Genomic DNA, 19,896 nt, shown 5'->3' on the forward strand with positions numbered 1-19,896 from the left:
TGTGTGTGTGTCATTGCTAGAGGTGTCAGCGTGAGTGTGAGTGCTGTGTTGTCCCTCTGCTCTGTAGTTTGTGTTGCAGTCCCTCCAGCTCTTGCTGCATGCTCCTCAGTTCGCTCTGCACTGCTCTGTAGTTTGTGTTGCAGTCCCTCAAGCTCTCGCTGCACGCTCCTCAGTTTGCTCTGCTCTGTAGTTTGTGTCGCAATCCCTCCAGCTCTCGCTGCACGCTCCTCAGTTCGCTTTGCTCTGTAGTTTGTGTCGCAGTCCCTCCAGCTCTCGCTGCACGCTCCTCAGTTCGCTCTGTCTGTAGTTTGTGTCGCAATCCCTCCAGCTCTCGCTGCATGCTCCTCAGTTCGCTTTGCTCTGTAGTTTGTGTCGCAGTCCCTCCAGCTCTCGCTGCACGCTCCTCAGTTCGCTCTGCTCTGCTCTGTAGTTTGTGTCGCAGTCCCTCCAACTCTCGCTGCACGCTCCTCAGTTCGCTCTGCTCTGCTCTGTAGTTTGTGTCGCAGTCCCTCCAGCTCTCGCTGCACGCTCCTCAGTTCACTCTGCTGGATATCTCCTTCATTCTCTTCAGCTTGCTTCTTAGAGCCTGGTTTTCCTGCTGCAGCTCCTGCACAGCCCCTCTTAGCTCCTTTATATCTGACCTCGTCTTTGAACTGCTCTGACATGCTGGTCTCGACCAGTCTGAGCTCATTGACCTCTAGCTTCACCACGGACAGGCAATCATTGACATGGGATAAGCTGTGCTGTGTGGTGGAGGTGAGAGCTGTGGGCTCTAGCTCCACCCGCTCTTTCAGTGCCTGGAAACTGAGTTCAAACAAACCCAGGCTGCTCTCACTACCCTGAACCATCACTGTGCCGTTGTGGTACACGTTTACTGTGAGCATGGTGCCGGCGCCGTCCTCGTACTTGATCTGCAAGCCGTGACTGATATCTGTCTTCTCGTTGGGGTTGTATGTGTTGTCGAGGGTTGTGTGCCAGGGAATGGGGTGCTGTGTATAGAACAGCAGGTTGCTCTTGGTCCTGTTGTTCCCCAGTACAGTATAGTTGGCGATAAGGATCTCCGGGTACTCCCTTAGGTATTTCTTTTTATACCATTTCTTTTCCTCAGGGTTCAGTCCTTCAGGCTATGGTATTTCAGTGCTCAATGAAGCAATATTTGCAACATTTGTATTATTTTCAGTGTCAGTTGGGGTGCCCTCTTCAGCTGCCAACTGATTCAAACTGTCACTGCATTTCTTTTTATTTGTTTTACTCTAGTGCAGTAAATCTGCTAGTGGAAAGGGTTGTTTTAATTAATTTATTTTGTATTATTATTTTCTTTGCCTTCTCTGCAGTGTGTAGATAAACAGGCTTACACTGTCTTCTCTCTCTCTCTCTCTCAGCTTCACTGTTGTCCTTTTCCCTGCCTTCTGTCTTGCTTTCCTTACTCGTTTACTTGTATTTTACAATTCACGTTGGAAAGTCTGCTCCTCCTCTTCTCTGTTTGTTCATGTTACACACGCATCACAGGAGATCGCTGAAACTTCAGTAGTTTTTATTATTATTATTATTATTATTATTATTATTATTAATTAGCGCAATGCAGCCTGACTGCCCAGACTTTAAACAGAGAACCGGCGCTTAACACAGCGTGCCTGGACCGGGGATAGACTGCTCTGAGTGAGCACTGGGATTATGTTAGTCTGTAAGGGGACTGATTTAGACTCTGAAATCAGGGAAGTGTTTTTTAAAACTGTTATACTATTGTATTGTATTTTCTACCTTGTAATCTGGGTGTTTTATCGGTCTTAACCACACTTAAACTCTGAATTGATACACTGTATTTAAATCGTGTGTGGATCTGTAAGGGACAGACACACTCACTCTAACCTCTGGTGGATGGTGTATTTCTGCGTGTTTGAGTTTGCTGTGATGTATAGATATTGTTTATCTTGTTAGTTGGTTTGACTACTTGTGGTTCATTGAGTCACTTTGTTGTGGTTTGTGTATTGTTACTTTATTATGATGTATGATTGTATTGAGATTTAAGTTCACTAATGATTTATTGTTTGAGTTACTGTATTTTCTTGCCCTGCAAAGGTCTGTAGTGGGTGTGTCTGCCCACTGCACAGAGAATTATTAACTTCATTTAATTAGACTATCCTATTGGTATTGTTCTAAGATTGCTAATTGCCTTGTTTTAATTAATTGTGTATTAATAAACTGTTTGCCCTGAGTTGCTGCTCCTGGTGTCTTTGTGACGTGACTTCACACACTCTCCTCCTTTATACTAAAAATACATCAATAACTACCGGACCCCCCGGTTAAACAAAGGTGGTGGCAGCAGCACGCTATCGCGTATAATTAATCCATCACGTGAACAAGAAGGTTCATTACAGTAATATAAAAAACACGATTTAAGTGAGACTTTTCTGACCAAAACCCACATTTCACTCACAAAACAATCGATGTAACATTTACACATCTATATCACTAAGTGTGGATGAAAGTAACTGAGTTCATAACCTTTTTAATACAAAATCACCTGTGGAGACGAGCAGATCGCACCTGAACGAGGTTGATGCAGAGTAAGGGACCGTCGTCAAAGTGCGCACTTCCACACACCAGCAAGGGATCGTCTGGCAATTACCATACTAAAAGGTAAATTCTGCACATTTACCTTGATATTCCCCTGTTCCAGGGCACCACATTCACACAGCTTTACATTCAGTTATAAAACTCAAATGAAGACATTTTATGTGAACAATCTGTAATTTGTGTAGGAGCTATTTCTCCTGTGTTTGTTTCTGTTTCTATTGATAGCTATAGATATATCCATTTTGTGTTATTAGGGCCAAACTGCACTTTTACATTTTTAGAATAAGAGAAAAAGTGAAATTTTAGGAAATGTGTGCCATTTGTTTTTTGTAAGTTTATAAATATTACAAGACCAGCGATGGCTGTGCTTAAGTTCCCATAGTACTGAAGTGACATGGCAAGGGGCAGGAACGGGCAGAGGGCACCTGGTGCAGCAGTGGTTGGGCTGTGAAGCAAAATATTTATTTCGTATACGATACTTGTGCTTTTATCAATTCAATATACTAATTAACATGTTTTTATTTTATTTAAAACCTGGCAATAGCTACCAACCAGCAAAAGTAACACATCGGATAATATCCTGTCTTTATTACAGAAGAGAAAATGCTGCCTAGTGTCTTTCTCCCTTTGACAAATAAAACAGCACTAATTTATATATATATATATATATATATATATATATATAAAAATAATTAGTCTGTACTTTTTATGTACTGCATAACGACTTCCTTAGAAATTATTGAAGTTCCCAAAGGTCTCCGGAGTGGTATCTATATTCGGCTATTAATGTATCAGTCAATTGAAAGATTCTTGCAGTGAAGATTTTGAAGATACAGTATTGCCTGAATAAACGTACCCACGGTTCAGGCTGGTTTCATTGATCCTGATTCGCACTAATCTGGGTCTACTTTACTTAGTTATTGGGTCGCCCCTCAAGGTCTGTGAAACAAACCATGGATCATCTTTTCTTAATCCGGGAATAAAAGTGTTTAACATCCAGATCTGTACTTCAACCACAACATTGAAATTGTATAAATATAGAGGAATACATCACAGATTCAGTGCTGCGCACGTCTGAGGTTTTCAAAAGTATAAAAATGGAAACGTTTTTTTTATCTTAACATATATTGTAAGTGTTAGTATTGTAATTGCTGCTGTATCCACTTTCATCATATTCTTTTTTTTTTTTTTTAAATAAACTGACTAGGTCTAATTTCTAATAAAGTGGCGTACGAGTTAGATGCATTATTTTCTTTTAACTGTGGGGCGCAGCAGCTTTATGATTTCAACAAAAACAAATGCATACAAATACAGTTAATAGAATGAAGGACGAGTGAAAGAAAGCATACTACAAAATCCTCAAAGGTCTTACATGGACGTGGATTTTTTTTTTTTTAAATCTCAAGTTGTAGGTCCTTGCAACACGGGGGAATGTCTTTTTTAGTTGCCATTCCAATATTAAAGTGTACAGTTTAAACAGAATATTGAAATGTTTACAGTAAAAACATCAATTTAAAAAAGCACGTCGGACATTTTGACATTATTAATGTAATAATTTCAGCTGTTCTATGGTACGATTTGTATAATTTCTGGATAATTCCTGATGCAGGCAGTTCTGAAGACAGCTATAAACAAAGACCACGGTTTCACGTGGATTGAGGAAGTCACTGTAGTAACTACTTTAGAAGAACTATTTAATATATATTACTGGTAAACACAGGCACAGATAAACAAAAAAAGAGCGGATGGAGACAGCGCTGAGGAATTTACCTGGGAATTAAAAGTATTGTTTTATTTTGCCATACAGACCTGTATACTTGAATGATTCAAAATAACGAGAGAGACTGAATTTACATTTCACGACTTTTCAGATAGTGTTTTGGGTGGGAAAAATACAAATATATTATACCCAGAGTATCGCAACAAGACGCAGGCAGTGACAGCTGAAGGCTTTTCAATATAGAAATTGATCTGTAACATTTGTAGCGGTAAGGTTTCAGCGATGAAGAACAGAGGCGGCTACTTTGTAGACAACAGGCTCAAGGAGCGAGTCAAACAGGTAAGCGCGGATGATGCTCTCAGTATTATACTAACAAGCGGAAAATGCAGGAAATAAAACCGTGTTTTTGTTCAGGACTTTCCATCAATAAACACTCCAGTATAACTTATTTAAGATGAGACAGTTACTTCGTGCTACATCTTCCGGCACACACAAACACTAGTTTGCCTATCCACAATACTCACGAGAAGGCCGTAGCTAAGAGACCGGGTCAGATGCACGTATTACTGTAAAATGCATTCACATCGTAACTTTTCACTTCACCTAACCTTCTCACTCTCCCTCTGTTTCAGTATTTGAGGAAGAGCACCAGCCAGTTTACAGACATGTCAGTCATGGCAGCTGATCTGCAGAGAATGTACAGGTAAGAGCCCAAAGCAACAATGTAAATACACAACTGTAAATTCATTTAGACACTGTTCGATAACCAAATGTACCGTTGAATTTAATGGTGCATGTTCTGAAGTAGTGGTACTCACTTGTGGCTCTTTCAGTCAATTAGTCCCAGGACCTTGTACCAGCCAGGTTTTTAATAATTTAATTGCACACTGTTCAACTATACAAGTACAGACCTGGTTGGAATAGGGCACTGTACTTATCAATGCCATTATTAACGATATTGGTTGAAAGAAGTTCCTGGAATAGATTCAGAGAGCCAAGTGAGTACTATTCTAAAGCGTTCTATAGGTAGCTGGGTGGTTGAGGTAACATTTTGCAGAACCTTAATTAAAATGCAATTATATATGAAAGCACACATTGTCTACGACTCAAATGTATTCTCCTGGCTTGTGTGGTAATGCTGCTAGTGTCATTCTTTTTCTAGCACAGAATATGGACGGCGGAAAAGAAATGCATTCCGGATCCAGTTAGAGAAAGGTGCGTAAGCCACAGCATGTTACAGAATCATCAGAGAAGCTGTGTTTCACTCCTACTGATCCACTTCTGAACACTTAAACCACTTAGTGAACGATGATGTCGCCAATTGGATGATTCACTTTGGCACCCCATTACCTAAAAGATACTGTGTTTTTTTTTTTAAATAAAACTTTTTTTTGTGTGTGTAGCACAACAAAAAAGAAAAACCGTACCGTCATAGAAATGCAACGCCTTAGCATTCCTGCAGAGGGCACAGCCTGCTGTGCCTAGAAGTGTTTTTCCCAAGACTTGCAAGCTTGACTAGTGTCTCTAGTGTTACTCAAACACAGCCACCAGTTTATTCTGTGATGCCCCAGTAGAACTCCCAGCACTCCCATGATTCAGTCTACCGCTTCTCCTATATGCTCCCTTTAATATAAAGTATAAAGTAGAACTGTAAGTAGTGGTGGTGGCTGCACTAGTGTGGCTTGAGAACCACTGCTCTTTATAATATACATTACACATATTTCCCCAGTGTACACAGTGTTATGCAATGAGTCTGACCTGTCAGCCTTAGAGGGGGAACACATGGCTAAAAGGGCAAGGCAAAGCCAAGGAGCTGATGGGTAAGTTCATCTGGGAAGCCTGTCTCCCCATATTCCTTTCTTTTATACTAGCAGGAACTCAAACTGTGCTGAACAGGTAAACGCCTAAAGCAAAGTACAGTATTTTAGATGTCTGTATTTAAATAAGATATCAAGTACCACAGTAAAGAACGCTTTCAAATCATAGACTAGTGTTAAAAATATTGCCAAAAATAGATTTTCTTTTTTTTTTTTTAATTTGCATTGATTTAAAAATGTTTTTTTTTTTCTTTTAATTTAACCTGGTCTTGATTATCTGGTCTTGATTAGTGGGAAGACCCCCTGCAATGTTAGCTGCAATGTATGTCTCCTTACAAAAATGTTCCTGCTAAATCTCCTATACCTTTTAGTGCTTTTTTTCTTCTTGTTAGACATGCTGCTTGTTGGTAAAGAGCTTCAGCAGCATGAAGACTATCTTTGATTTACAGGGAGAAGGACAGCTTCAGTGAAGACTCCACAGACAGTGATGATCAACCTGAATACCCGGTAACCCCTGTTACTATATTATTATTATTATTATTATTATTATTATTATTATTATTATTATTATTTATTTTTCTCTCTAACTAAAATGGAATTCGAGACTCAAAGCATGAGCATGTTTGATTAGATGTATCTTAATGTTTGAAACTCTTGCTGTCTCTGTAGCCCACCAATCAGATGAACAACTCCCTGATGTCCCTGTATCGGAAGGGCACTCCGGATTCTGTGGCTCCAACTCTACCCAAAGATCAGCCAGCACACAGCAGCACCCCCAGGCCTGCCCCCTCCAAGACACCGAGGGGCACCAGGGTCTCTCAGGGCGGCTGGTTCATCGATACCACCCCCGGGAGGATCGGGGAGGAGAAAGAGGAGAGCATTCTCATCGATCTGTGTGAGGAGACTCGAGAGGCACCCAACCCTGAGGTAAATCCACATAGATACATTGGAAGGGTGCACACAGTCATGTGTCGTTTATATAGATGCAGCAGTAGCACATACTATACAGGATTCACAACCACATAGTCCAGCTGTTATACTGCACAATGCCAAGGTAAACGTCAGTGAAATTTGTATATTTAAACTGCTGCTTTTATTTTTTTCTTTTGTATTATATTTCCATTTTTTAATTTGCTTTAACATTGACCCTCCTCATTGCTAGCTTGAATGGCTTTGAAGGGGCTGAATGGTCACTATGAGAGTGAAGGGTTATAAGCTCTCCAAACTTTAACACAGCAGATATTTCAGCCATAGTATACAGTATATTTCTCCGATTTGTAGATCTGTGTTTCTGGGGTCTTACCTTGCCGTTAACATTGTGACATAAACGCTGCAATATTTTAACTCCCTCTGAGCGTATTCATGTGGCTGTACAGAGGGGATTACAGGCATGCATTTTGCAATGCATTTATAATGTTTTTGAAATAGAAGTCCCTTCTGGAAACAGATAAGAAGAAAAAAGGCAAGATGAAGAATGGGAAGAGAAGAAAAGAGGGAGAGGCCAGCGGTATAGACGGAGAGATCGAATCCATTATAATGAACAAGAAAGGTAAAAGCTTGCACTAAAATTGATATTCTAATCAAGTTAGACTTGTCCAAATACATTTTTGTGATTGTTCTGGTGTTGATAAATGGTTACTTCATATTGTAAGGTAATGTGTTGAACAGAGTGTCAGTCTGTTGATGAAGGAATAATTGAAATCGCAAAATATTGCAGGATTATGACTCTGAAGTCCTGCAGACTTAGTTTGTCTGATACATATTTATCTCTACTTTTAGTCAAGCTCAAAGCTCCAGAGCTGCAGTATTCCACTCTGAAGTTTGAAGACGTAGGAGGCAATGAGGAGACCATGAAGGTAGGCATGGTATAAGCTAGTAGTGGTAAGACTTCATTGTAAAATACAACAACAACTAAACCAAGCACAGATTTTAAAGGTTTAGCATTTCTCGTCACAATTGATGAGACTGAATGGGTGGCTCTGGGACGGTACTGTCACTCTGTCCCTCTCTACCCTGCAGGAGGTGTGTAAGATGCTGATTCACATGCGCCACCCTGAGGTGTACCAGAAGCTGGGGGTGGTCCCTCCCCGGGGGTTCCTCCTCCACGGGCCTCCAGGCTGCGGGAAGACTCTGCTCGCTCAGGCCATCGCGGGGGTGAGCATCTCAGAACAGATATCCTAGGGGAAACAAAAAGTGTTTTTAGTACTGTCAAATAAAAAGCTGTTAGGAGTCAAAATCTATTAGGCTGCTGATTTCTTAATTTGAAATCACGAGTGGGGAAACATGATATTCAGAAACCTGTAAAAAAAAATAAATAAATAAATAAATAATAATTATTGTTGATCCTTAACCACTTCAACTCCAGATGTAAGAATGAAACCCCTTCCCAGGTACCAGATTTTGAAAATAATAATAATAATAATGTTTTCAAACCTGTAATTGCTATAAAATGTTAACATATGATGAATGAAACACAAATAAATGACCTAAACTGTGTTTTTCATTAACCCTTTATGATGCTGTTTACTACATACCCATGTTCAATATAGATAAAAAAAAAACTTTTTTGTTTTGTTTTTTTGAACAATGAAAGCAAAAACGCTGCTAATAACAATAATAATCAGTAAACAGTAATTATCAAATAAAAATCAAACATCAAAACATGTGCCAGTATCGACTTGCTCTGTGCCATTTATTGAAATGTTCAATACAACAGAACCCGGGGTTGCCTTTGCAACCACTGCACATTTTTCTTGTGTCTTTTCTTTTGTTTTCATTTTCGTAGCAGACCCTGTACCTTTGTTGCGGTCTCTGCTTCCCTTGTGTTGGAGTGATAGTCACAAATGCGTGTACAGGGCTACTTTGCACAGGCATTGTGATGGATCTGGCTGCCGCAATTGCCCGTACTCAGTGCTGTGTTTTGATAGCATTTCGTCACAGCACTGCCATTTCAAACCAAACAGCTTCCCGTTTGCAGCTGGCTTACCTGTAAAGTAGCTGCATGCTCTTCTGTTTGTACAGTTTGTATTGTTCTTGGCTCCACATCCTCTTCATCATCGCTGAGTGATAAGTCAGCATCATTGTCGCTGGTATCAAAATCCTCCGAACCAACTTCACTCCCGTTGCTCATTATAGAAAGACCACGTACGTTGCCATGTTTAGCTTTCGCTAAAAACTATATAAACTACAACTAAACAAGTAAAACTAATAATAAAACAAAAAGTAATAATTTTAAAACACTATATATATATATATATATATATATATATATCTATATATATATCTATATATATCTATATCTATATATATATATATATATATATATATATATATATATATATATATATATATATATATCTATATCTTGTAAAAGTTGAATGGCTTCCCGCAATATATCTCAGTCTTCTAAACACCCACAGGTAGACTGGAATCACTACATGACATGCAATAAATGTCACCTGACCCTCCCCCGACTTTCATTGCACATTCCACAGTACTAGCACTGCCTTAGAGAATGAAACCTGAAACGCTAGACTGAGAAACCGATCATAGAATAGAATGGGGAAACATGATGTATGCACGTACGGCATGGTACTGTAAGTGGGTTTTCATTTGACGTACGTGCGTTGAAGTGGTTAAAGTGGTTCTAGCTAACAAAATAATTCAGGGACTGCAGTAAGGCTCCTATTGCTTAGCAGCTTACCAGCTTACCCATTCCAGGTTTTAGTATGAGCTTGATTAACCACAGTGTACAGGTAACAAGCTTAGGTGTGTCTTATTAGATTCGTAGTAAAACCAGGAATGGATCAAACTCCTATGCAGTTTCCATCTATCTTCTTTCCATTCCTGTAATTCGATAAGTCTTACCTGTCGTGCCCTTGTACTTGCATGTAGCTCTCCTAAGTGCAGTTTTTACTGAACTTACAATGATTTGTGCATTAAAGCGGTTCTAAAAAACTTTATTTAAAAAAAACTGAAAACCACAGGACACTTACCCTTACTTACCCTTACTTACCTTTGTTTCCATGAAGGAGATGGAGCTGCCAATGTTGAAGGTCGCTGCCACAGAGATGGTGTCGGGCGTTTCAGGAGAATCTGAGCAGAAGCTAAGGGAGCTGTTTGATCAAGCTGTGGTAAATAACAGACACACTTTAACAAGCTCACTGTCGGCTGGTTTCACAGGCGATACTGCACTTTGTGAGCCAAATTAGGCTATTAGAACAAGCACAATTAGAGGTGGTTTGGTACTTTATGCTTTTGTAACAGTTTTCGTAACACAAACGACACTGCTTTCTCTGCAGAATACGATTACATTTTGTATTCCGTTATGTAAACTAACAAATACCGAACTAACCCCAACCATTGCAGACCAGTGCTCCATGCATCCTGTTCATTGATGAAATTGACGCCATCACCCCAAAGCGAGAAGTGGCTTCGAAGGACATGGAGCGACGAATGGTGGCTCAGCTCCTAACCTGCATGGATGGTGAGTGGGGAGATTTGAGCTAATGCTACTAATGCCTTGCTTGCTTCAGCTGAGCTTTTTTTCCCTGTATTTTTAACTTCTTCCCTTTCTTTCAACCTCATTAAATGGTCTATGAACCATATAGCGCATTGCACCCAAGACAGAAATGTGCCCACCTTTCATTATGCCCCACCTCGGTAGGCTTCTTGTTCAGTATGTTGCTTTTAGGAAAAATAAAATAGGCAGTCCATTAACTAATTAAATGGGCTTTAGTAAACCATGCATGCAGGAAAAGCCTACAAAACAAATAGTGCCTGGAACATATCCATCACTGCGGCTCCCTGTGTTGGTTAAATTGCTCAAACACAATTCCAAAGTCTTGTTGATTGCATCTGATTTTGTGATAAAAGATGGAGGTTGAAACAGTGTGCACATCAATTGACTTTGTTTGTTTGTTTGTTTGTTGGTATGTTGTGGCAGATCTCAATGCTCTTGCAGCCACGGCTCAGGTCATGGTTATTGGAGCCACGAACCGGCCAGACTCTCTTGACCCGGCACTGAGGCGAGCCGGACGCTTTGACAGGGAGATCTGCCTGGGGATCCCCGACGAAGGGGCCAGACTGAGGTAACCCTCAACTCTACCTGCTTCTTTTAAACTGAGACTCCCAGTCCCTAAAACCTCTGTCAAAAAAACAGCCAAGCTTTTACTGTAACACTGCTGTCTGGCGTAGTGGTGTGGTATTGTAGGGATTATAAAACAAGTATATTGTGCCACAACCTGCAAACAGCATCACATGTTGAGAATGGAGGTTTAATCATAACTATTCCAGAAAAGAATATGTTAATATGATTTCATTGTTTTACACACACCCGATCCATGTATGTATGTATGTATTTGAATCACATTCTCTGTACAATTTCTAATGCCCCCCTCCCCTTTCCCCCCCCCTTCTGCATACAGAATCCTGCGAACGCTATGTCGGAAGCTGAAGCTCCCAGAATCCTTTGACTTTCAGCAGCTGGCCCACCTGACTCCAGGGTACGTCGGTGCAGACCTGATGGCCTTGTGCCGGGAGGCAGCCATGAGCGCAGTGAACCGGGTCCTTATCGAGATGCAGGAGCAGAGCAGTCAGGCAGCAGCAGCGGGCGGGCAGCCTGACCTCGTTGGCACCAAGCCAGTGGAGCAAGAGCAACCCGCCGTCCCAAATCAGCAACCAGAAACCATAGAAGAGGTGAGCGAGTGGGGCAAACGCAGAACGGAAAGGGCTACACAGCCATGATTAGCTGCCCGCATGACTCTGAATGGATACGCACACCAGTATGTCATTCATTAGGCCAGAAACAACATAAAACAATATGTATTGTTTATTAGCTATACTTTAAATACAAACTCCTTTTGTTAGCAAAGTCTAAATGACAATGGTATAGGTCTAAAATCTGGCATAGTGATCGTTTGCAGAGACAAAGCTTGGGTGGACCCAGTTTGAGAACTAATGTTTTTGGGTAGTGGTTGCTGTGCCTTTCCCCGCTAACCCACCCTGTCTACCCTCTCCTCTCCGCACTGGCAGACAGAGCTGCGGAGGTTGCTGAGGCTGCTGAAGGACTACACCCCTCTTTCAGAGGAGCAGCTGGAGAAGCTCCACATTGAGATGGAGGATTTCACCAGCTCGCTGTGCAGCATCCAGCCGTCCGCCAAAAGGGAAGGTTTTGCTACCGTCCCTGATGTCACGTGGGCTGACATCGGCGCCCTGGAGGAGATCCGCCAAGAGCTCACCATGGCCATCCTGGTAGGGATTTGTACTGTACTGCTGCCTTCTCAGAACACTGCAACAGAGGTGGAAATTTGAGGCATTCCAGCTCCATGCTTGTACATGTTATTGATTTAAGCTTGTTTCCATCCCTGTTGCTGTGACTGCTTTTACGTAATGCCGTTGCAAGAGCCGTGGAACACAAGACACAGTGGAAGCACCTTGTAGGTCCCAATTAAGATCTCTAGAACAACAGCAGACAATTAAAATTAGAACACGTCAGTTGATATGAGCGCTGCTGGAATGAACACAGACCAAGGCAATTTTTGTGAGCCAAACTTGACACTTATCACTGACTTTACACTGTGGTAACACTAGGTGTCAGCACTGATTCACTTTAAAAGTGAGATTTAGACATAGTAATTTCCCTAATTAGCAACACATTGTGGACGAGAAAGAAAAAATCGAGAGCAGATTGCAGGAAGAGCTCTTGTTGAATTTTAGTTTTCTGATTTGCATTTGTCTTTTTGTTTGCACCTCTAGGCTCCAGTTCGCAATCCTGACCAGTTTAAAGCTCTGGGTCTCAGTGCACCAGCTGGGGTGCTGCTTGCTGGGCCCCCAGGCTGTGGTAAAACTCTGCTTGCTAAGGTACCTATCTGTAGCTTAAAGATGTCAAGCATGTAAACACTCCATTTCAAAGATTAGTTTTTTGATTTATTTTCGTGTCCCACAAGCATGTTTCACAGCCTGATGTGAGTATGTGTTTTGTTTTTTTCTTTGATAGGCTGTTGCCAATGAATCTGGTTTGAACTTCATCTCTGTAAAGGGCCCAGAATTGTTAAACATGGTAAGTAAACCATTTCTAAAGCCAGTAGCTGTATACAAGTTTAAAGTCATGTATGCAACATTTCTGCTTTTATTATTTTTCCATATCTCTAGTCGTATTAAGAACTAATCAATGTCAAGATTAAAGCTATGCTGCTTTTTGAACAATAGTTCAGTTAATACTGGAAGAGGTGGGGTTCCCTTGGTATGTGTTTTAGATTCCTAAGCTAATAAATACAGACTGTTTTAAATACCTGTTAAGCACAACACATTCTGCAATTGGGTAATAAATGTAGACTGGGCACTATGGATCTTTCTCTTCACTGTTAATATTAACAGCTAAATTTATACACTTTGTAAGGCTGTTCATTTAACAAGTCTGGTAGATACAGACTTTCTAATCAGTTGTATGTACAGCTGTTTAACAGTCTTACTAACTAGCTACACGGGTGATAACCCTACCGTACTAAAGTATAAAGTTAATCGTAAAAGAAAAGCTTCTAACAGAAGTAAATAATTAAATAAAAGATGGTTGTTCTTGGTATTATATAAGCCCTGGTATATCTCTTTCAGTCATTTGATAGTTGAATAATAGTTAGTTTTCTTTACTGAGGTACAGTACCATCCTGTTATTACTCCACCAATGGCAAAAATAATGGCTATCCAGGTGGAAGTTTAGTCTGAGTGGTCTGGATCTGGTTGATTTTCAATCCCCCCCGTTGTGTTTGTGTGCAGTACGTGGGAGAGAGCGAGCGCGCTGTGCGGCAGGTTTTCCAGAGAGCCCAAAACTCAGCCCCCTGCGTCATCTTTTTCGATGAGATTGATGCTCTTTGTCCCAGAAGGTCCGATCATGAGGTGAGACCCACACAAGGTTATGAATCTTTTAATACATCTTACACTACCATTACCACCACCAGCTGTGTAGATGGTCCATCAGCCTACAGCGAAACCGCTTGAGTTGTCGTCTATAAGTAGCTGTCTACTTTATAGCAGCCATACTGCTATACTGGACCACACATGGAGGCTGTGTGGTCCAGTGGTTAAAGAAAAGGGATTGTAACCAGGAGGTCCCCGGTTCAAATCCTACTTCAGCCACTGACTCATTGTGTGACCCTGAGCAAGTCACTTAACCTCCTTGTGCTCCGTCTTTCGGGTGAGACGTAATTGTAAGTGACTCTGCAGCTGATGCATAGTTCACACACCCTGGTCTCTGTAAGTCGCCTTGGATAAAGGCGTCTGCTAAATAAACAAATAATAATAATGCCATCTTACCAGATTTCAGAAGCGAAGCACGTTTGGACCAGTGAAAACATGGCTGTAACTGAAGTGATCCCCCTAGAATACTGTTACAGGGTGCTGTTGGAAAGAACGAGACATTAAAGTGACACCCAGTATTCTCTTTAGACATGGGCCGTTCTGAAAACCAATCATGGTATTGTTTGACTGAAATCTCAGTTGACTAATTCTCAAAGATAACTCTCCTAAATGAATGGGGCACTGCAAAAGAAGCTCCGGTACTATGCTTTAAATTCCATGGCTTGTTTGTGTTTTTAAAAAGTCTGGGGCGAGCGTGCGTGTGGTCAACCAGCTGCTTACTGAGATGGACGGACTGGAGACTCGCAAGCAGGTTTTCATCATGGCTGCCACCAACAGGCCAGGTGAGGGAACAGCAGTTAGAATCCATCATAAATATGTAGGGCAATTCATCTGAATGCCTTAATTACAGTAAAGCCTGACTTAAAACATTGTGCCGTGTAAATGAATTTTGCTCAGATATTATCGACCCTGCAATCCTTCGTCCGGGCCGGTTGGACAAATCGCTGTACGTTGGTTTGCCCCCTCCCCAAGACAGATTCGCCATCCTTCAGACCATCACCAAGGTACGGGGATCGGAGCACATTAGTATCTCTACAGGACACACGAAAAGACAGCAAGCATCACCTGTGGATACAATTGCAGCTCTGAGCTTCACTGCACAGTTGGCGATACTGAGATTGGAGTAACTAGCCTTTGGGTTGTGTGTTTTACTCTGGGTAATAAAGTAGGTAGAAAGATATAACTGAAATTTGGTAAAATATTGTTGGGTTGAAAAAATTAAAAATTAATTCATTTTTTTCTCATTCCAAACATTTTGTGAAACAAGTTATTTCTAGTTTAGTAACTGAATAATGCTATCACCACATAACATCATTTGTTACCATTGCGCATACTGTCCTTTTGTGCTTCTTGTTGTTTGTTTTCTTTTCACAGTGTGGTAGGAGGCCTCTGCTGGACACAGATGTCAATCTAGAAGACATAGCGCACGATAAACGAAGTGACTGCTTCACGTAAGTGGTGGAGAGAGATTTAGTTTCTTTTGTACACTTCTAGAAAGAAGTGTACTGTGGTATTCTGAGTCCAAGATCACTTGAGGCTGAATCTACCATGGCATGAGCACTTTAAGTCAACCCCAGTCACTATTTCAGACCAGGACCGGAGGACACATTTGGAAGTAGAGTGAAGATAGATGGTAGACGGAGGGTGCTGGGCGTGGTGGCTGTATGGAAAGGATTATCAAGCTAGGTTGTTGCAGCTGATTCATTATGAGCTGTCTGGATGCAGTTCTGTGTTCAACAGATGATTAAGAACCAGACAAGAATTGATGAGTCAAACGGCTTAATCTCCTTCTGTAATTCTTATGTTCTGATGTTTAATCCTGTAAATCTGTCACCGGGATTCATGAGGTTAACAATGGCCAGATTGGGATAAATGGAAGGGGGTGACTGCTTAAAAAGGTCATTGTAAATAGCAGCTTGCATTGAAGGAGTGTTTCAGTCCATGCTTGGGTGCAGATACAGTCTCAATGTCCATTTGTTTCAGGGGGGCTGACCTGTCCGCTCTGGTCCGAGAGGCTTCTATCAACGCTCTCCGGGGACACCTCTGTCTCCAGGCTCCTGCAGCAACCAACGGTAAGGACAGGAGTCCTCTTCTAGTACTGGACATCAGCTTCAGCAGATTACCGAGGACAAAGACTGTTTGCTTGGTCCTGTCACTGTTTTTGGTTTTGTGCTTGTTTTTCCTCTCCTTGTAACACTAACTTTAGAAGTTGTTTGTTTGTTTGTTTGTTTGTTTGTTTTTTGCAAGTGAAGCACAATGCAAGCCTTTGAAATAGTTAATTCTGGCCAGCCATTTTACAGTTTAAACTACATCATCTCATGTGATAAACCAAACTTTTTTTTCCTCTGCTGTTTTTAAAGAAATGTATTAGACAAAAGCACACCGAAACTGGCTCAGAGAAAAGGAACAGGCTTTCTGGTCCTCTTATGCACAGGTGGCACAACTGGTAATCAGCCAATGAATTTGGGAATTGCCACATTCCACACATGGCTTTGCAGGGATAGGCTTTTAACCCCATCCCTGCCAAACTAATTCAAATTTAAAAACACAATATTTACAATACAGTACAATCACACTTGTTGTTCAACATGGGATATTTTATTTGATTTTTTTGGAGCGGGGGGTTTACCCATTAAATCGCTCCATTCTCGTTTTTAGCTCCAGTGGCTGAGATCAGGGTTAGCCGGCAGAACTTTGAAGATGCTTTGAAGAAAGTGAAACCGTCTGTATCAAAAAGGGTAAGCAGTTGAAACCGTGGAGCTTGCCTGTGTGTGTGTGTCTATATATATATATATATATATATATATATATATATATATATAAACGATAGAGCCTGTCTGTGGGATGTACCGTGTGGTAGATGACCGTGGCTGGAGTTATGCGTCCCAAACCGTAGGCGAGGGCACTAACAAAAGTCAAGGTCATCTACCACGCGGTAGACCACACATCAAGAGGGATCTATTGCTATTAGAAAATTACTTATTTCTTTTATTTTCTTTAAAAAAAAAAAAACTTTTTACTTTGAATGTGTGATATTTTGCGAGGTAACCTTCCACTGAGGAAAATAGTCCCTAACCTAATTAGAGTAGAAAAACGACACATGTAGTGAAAACAGTTTTTATTATTATTTGGCTAACATATTTATTTATTGGGGTCTTACTCTTTCTGTACAATTGTTGAATTGTCCGTGTAGTATTGAGTCGGACTCGAAACTTGTGTTGGAGGCGGGGCGTCATTCAAGCTGGCAGGGAGTGGACTGGCTGGTGCGATAAAAACTGAAACAGGGTTGGCAGTTTGACTGGCTGGTTTTGAGGGAGGATGTAGTTTGGATCCAGCTAATGACAGAATTGTGGACCAGTCATGTCTTTCCTGTTGATTTGCTGTCCAGTAGCTGCGAATTGAGCCTTCATTATGGTGTTCTCTCACAGACATGATTTCCCTTGTCTCTTGACAACCATCAGAAAGTATCCATGTTTAAGTAGCTTTTTATGTTATCAGATTAGTTGTACATTAGAATGTTAAGGGAAAAAGCTGGTATTTATGCGCAGATTGATTTAAAATTGAATTCAGTTAAGCACTTCAACGTTCCAGCGGGCATCTATGCAACCTCCTTTTAAGAAATCAGGTGACCTCTTTTGATCACTGTATGCTATGAAAATATTTCAGAGATGAATAAAACCCTTCTAACCTTATGTAGTTTTGTTTTGCCTTTGTAAAATGGTTTTTGAAGTGTCATTACATGAATAACTGGGCATCATTTTTAAGCAAGTGCAGTGTAAAGTATTTTTAATGTTTAAGTATGGAGCACTTCATGTATTTTTTTTTTTTACTGTTGTATAGAGAGAGAACCAATTTCCAAAGTTAGTTATTGAGAGAATTTTGGGATAATAGTTTTATAATCTGGATATTTTTAAATTAACATTCACGTGTTTAAAAAGCAAAGGTGGACTGCAAGCCTTTGCCAAGTAAACTACTCCTTACAATACAATTCACATCCTGCAAGGACAAGAACACAGTGTAAGGTGGTAATAAAAACTCAATCAAGATCTATATTCTTTGTTACATGCTGTACAAAAGGAGTAGCTCCACCTTGACGACAGGATTAACTGGTGGCGTGTACTTTGGGTAGTGAATGTGTCCTACTGGTTTGCATTGCATACTTTCACATCGTTATTTGCATGCACTTCATGGTGCCATAATTCTATCTCCCTTATTTAAAGTGTGGTCTTCCTTAGAATATTTCCATGCAGGTGTGATAGAAACACAAAAACATTTAACTCATTGAAGTCCCACTTTTGCACAGTACAAGGCTCATTTCCAACCTCTTGCTCTGATCAAGTATATACTGTATATTTAAAAAAAAATAATTAAGGGTGATATGCAGGCAGTCGGAGAGGTGCCTCCATATTGTGAAACTCTCAACAACCAAGTTTAATCACAATTGAAAAAGTTATTTATTTCTGTGTAAAAACTGAAGCATGACATCCAAAAGGATGGACTTGCTTCTTCAGTTGAGTTTTTTCAACACCTTACCCGTCTTTGCTTTTGTCTCCATACACAGGACCAGCTAATGTATGACATGTTGAAGGAGTCACTGTGCGGATGAAATGCTAAGCGAGACCGCCCGGCTGCAACAAAATACAGGAAAACTGGACTTAATAAAAGAAGCTTTATATCATGGCCCGGGGTTCTGACTAAGAGGTCCAGAAGGAGGTCTTAAACTTTGATTTGTTATCAAGTTTGCAAAAAAAAAAAAAAAAAAAAACCATCTAACTCATGACTGTTTTTACAGTTAGCTTACCTTGTACGTATGTTTTTATGTGTGTGTGTGTGTGTCTATATATATATATATATATATATAAAAAAAAAAAAAAAGGATGGGTTCACTTACTTTTTTCTCTTATTTTACATTTTGGTAAAAAAAATGCACTGGGTCGATGAATACTTTTGCCAATGAAAAGGTCAACTGAATCCTTTTTAGTTTTGTGGTTGTATTGACAGAAAGAATTGATTACAGCTCCTTCGCTGAGGTGGTTGCCTGTCCTGTGGATTGTTTCTGAAGCTTCCAGGCACCACTCTATAACGGAGAATGAAAGGCTAGTGCAAAATGGTAACAGGCTGTTGATCCTCATGTAAAATTTCAGGGCTAACTTCTATTGAGACTTGCTGTAGCAGCTAGCACCCAGCCCATAAAAACCAAGGTAGACAGTAATGTCATGAGCACTATCTACATGTTTTACTGGTCTACAGCAGGCAAGTCATTTTATTATTATTTGTTTTAATCCCTTGGCTTTAAGGACAGTCCTATTCATAGAAATGCATAACACTTATATATAAACAAACCAAAAAAAAAAAGACATTTGTTGGGAGGCTTTTATTTATAATACTGAAACATTTATATGTAGTTTATGTAATGAATCTTGCAGGGCCCTTCATGACCCATGGTGGTGGTCTTAGAATCAACACACAAGTCCTGTATTGAAGACCACCAGCCTATATACATTTAGCAGCCCCACTCCATAATAATAAAACTGCAAAAAAAAAAAAAAAAAACCAACAACCTCTGGCATTGCATGAATAAAGCTAGTGAAGCAGCCGATATTGTAGAGTCTTCATTTTTGCAAAAATAACCAGGACATCAAAATTAAGTTTTGTTTTTTTTTTAACACCAATGTTTTTTCAGTAGCCACTGCAAGCAGGTTACTCAGACAAGGATTGGTCATGGAAATTTGTAAATAGATTTCAACCAAACTTATTATGCTGCTCTCCATATACAGTACGTAAATATTTTCACTTGTAATAATTGCCATGAAAATAAATTGCTACAGTCCCCGTGAAAATAAATGTAAATAATTATTTATGGTAAAC

The 19,896-nt window shown here is 40.4% G+C and overlaps 1 protein-coding gene across 1 annotated transcript; it reads left to right on the forward strand.

The window, feature by feature from the left end:
* The first annotated feature begins 4,169 nt into the window (after positions 1 to 4,169).
* On the forward strand, positions 4,170 to 19,581 carry LOC117410502 (nuclear valosin-containing protein-like). The gene is made up of 23 exons (XM_034017093.3): positions 4,170 to 4,636; positions 4,930 to 5,000; positions 5,460 to 5,512; positions 6,027 to 6,117; positions 6,564 to 6,621; positions 6,784 to 7,041; positions 7,543 to 7,663; positions 7,894 to 7,970; positions 8,134 to 8,268; positions 10,146 to 10,247; positions 10,483 to 10,600; positions 11,060 to 11,204; positions 11,541 to 11,811; positions 12,148 to 12,366; positions 12,871 to 12,975; positions 13,112 to 13,174; positions 13,888 to 14,007; positions 14,711 to 14,810; positions 14,926 to 15,032; positions 15,403 to 15,479; positions 16,012 to 16,100; positions 16,687 to 16,766; positions 18,590 to 19,581. Exons 1-23 carry the CDS (start codon positions 4,580 to 4,582, stop codon positions 18,632 to 18,634), a joined length of 2,562 nt encoding a protein of 853 aa, XP_033872984.1. The 5' UTR covers positions 4,170 to 4,579; the 3' UTR covers positions 18,635 to 19,581.
* Positions 19,582 to 19,896: the final 315 nt, after the last annotated feature.

This window comes from Acipenser ruthenus, chromosome 6, assembly GCF_902713425.1.
Source record: "Acipenser ruthenus chromosome 6, fAciRut3.2 maternal haplotype, whole genome shotgun sequence".
NCBI lineage: Eukaryota > Metazoa > Chordata > Actinopteri > Acipenseriformes > Acipenseridae > Acipenser > Acipenser ruthenus.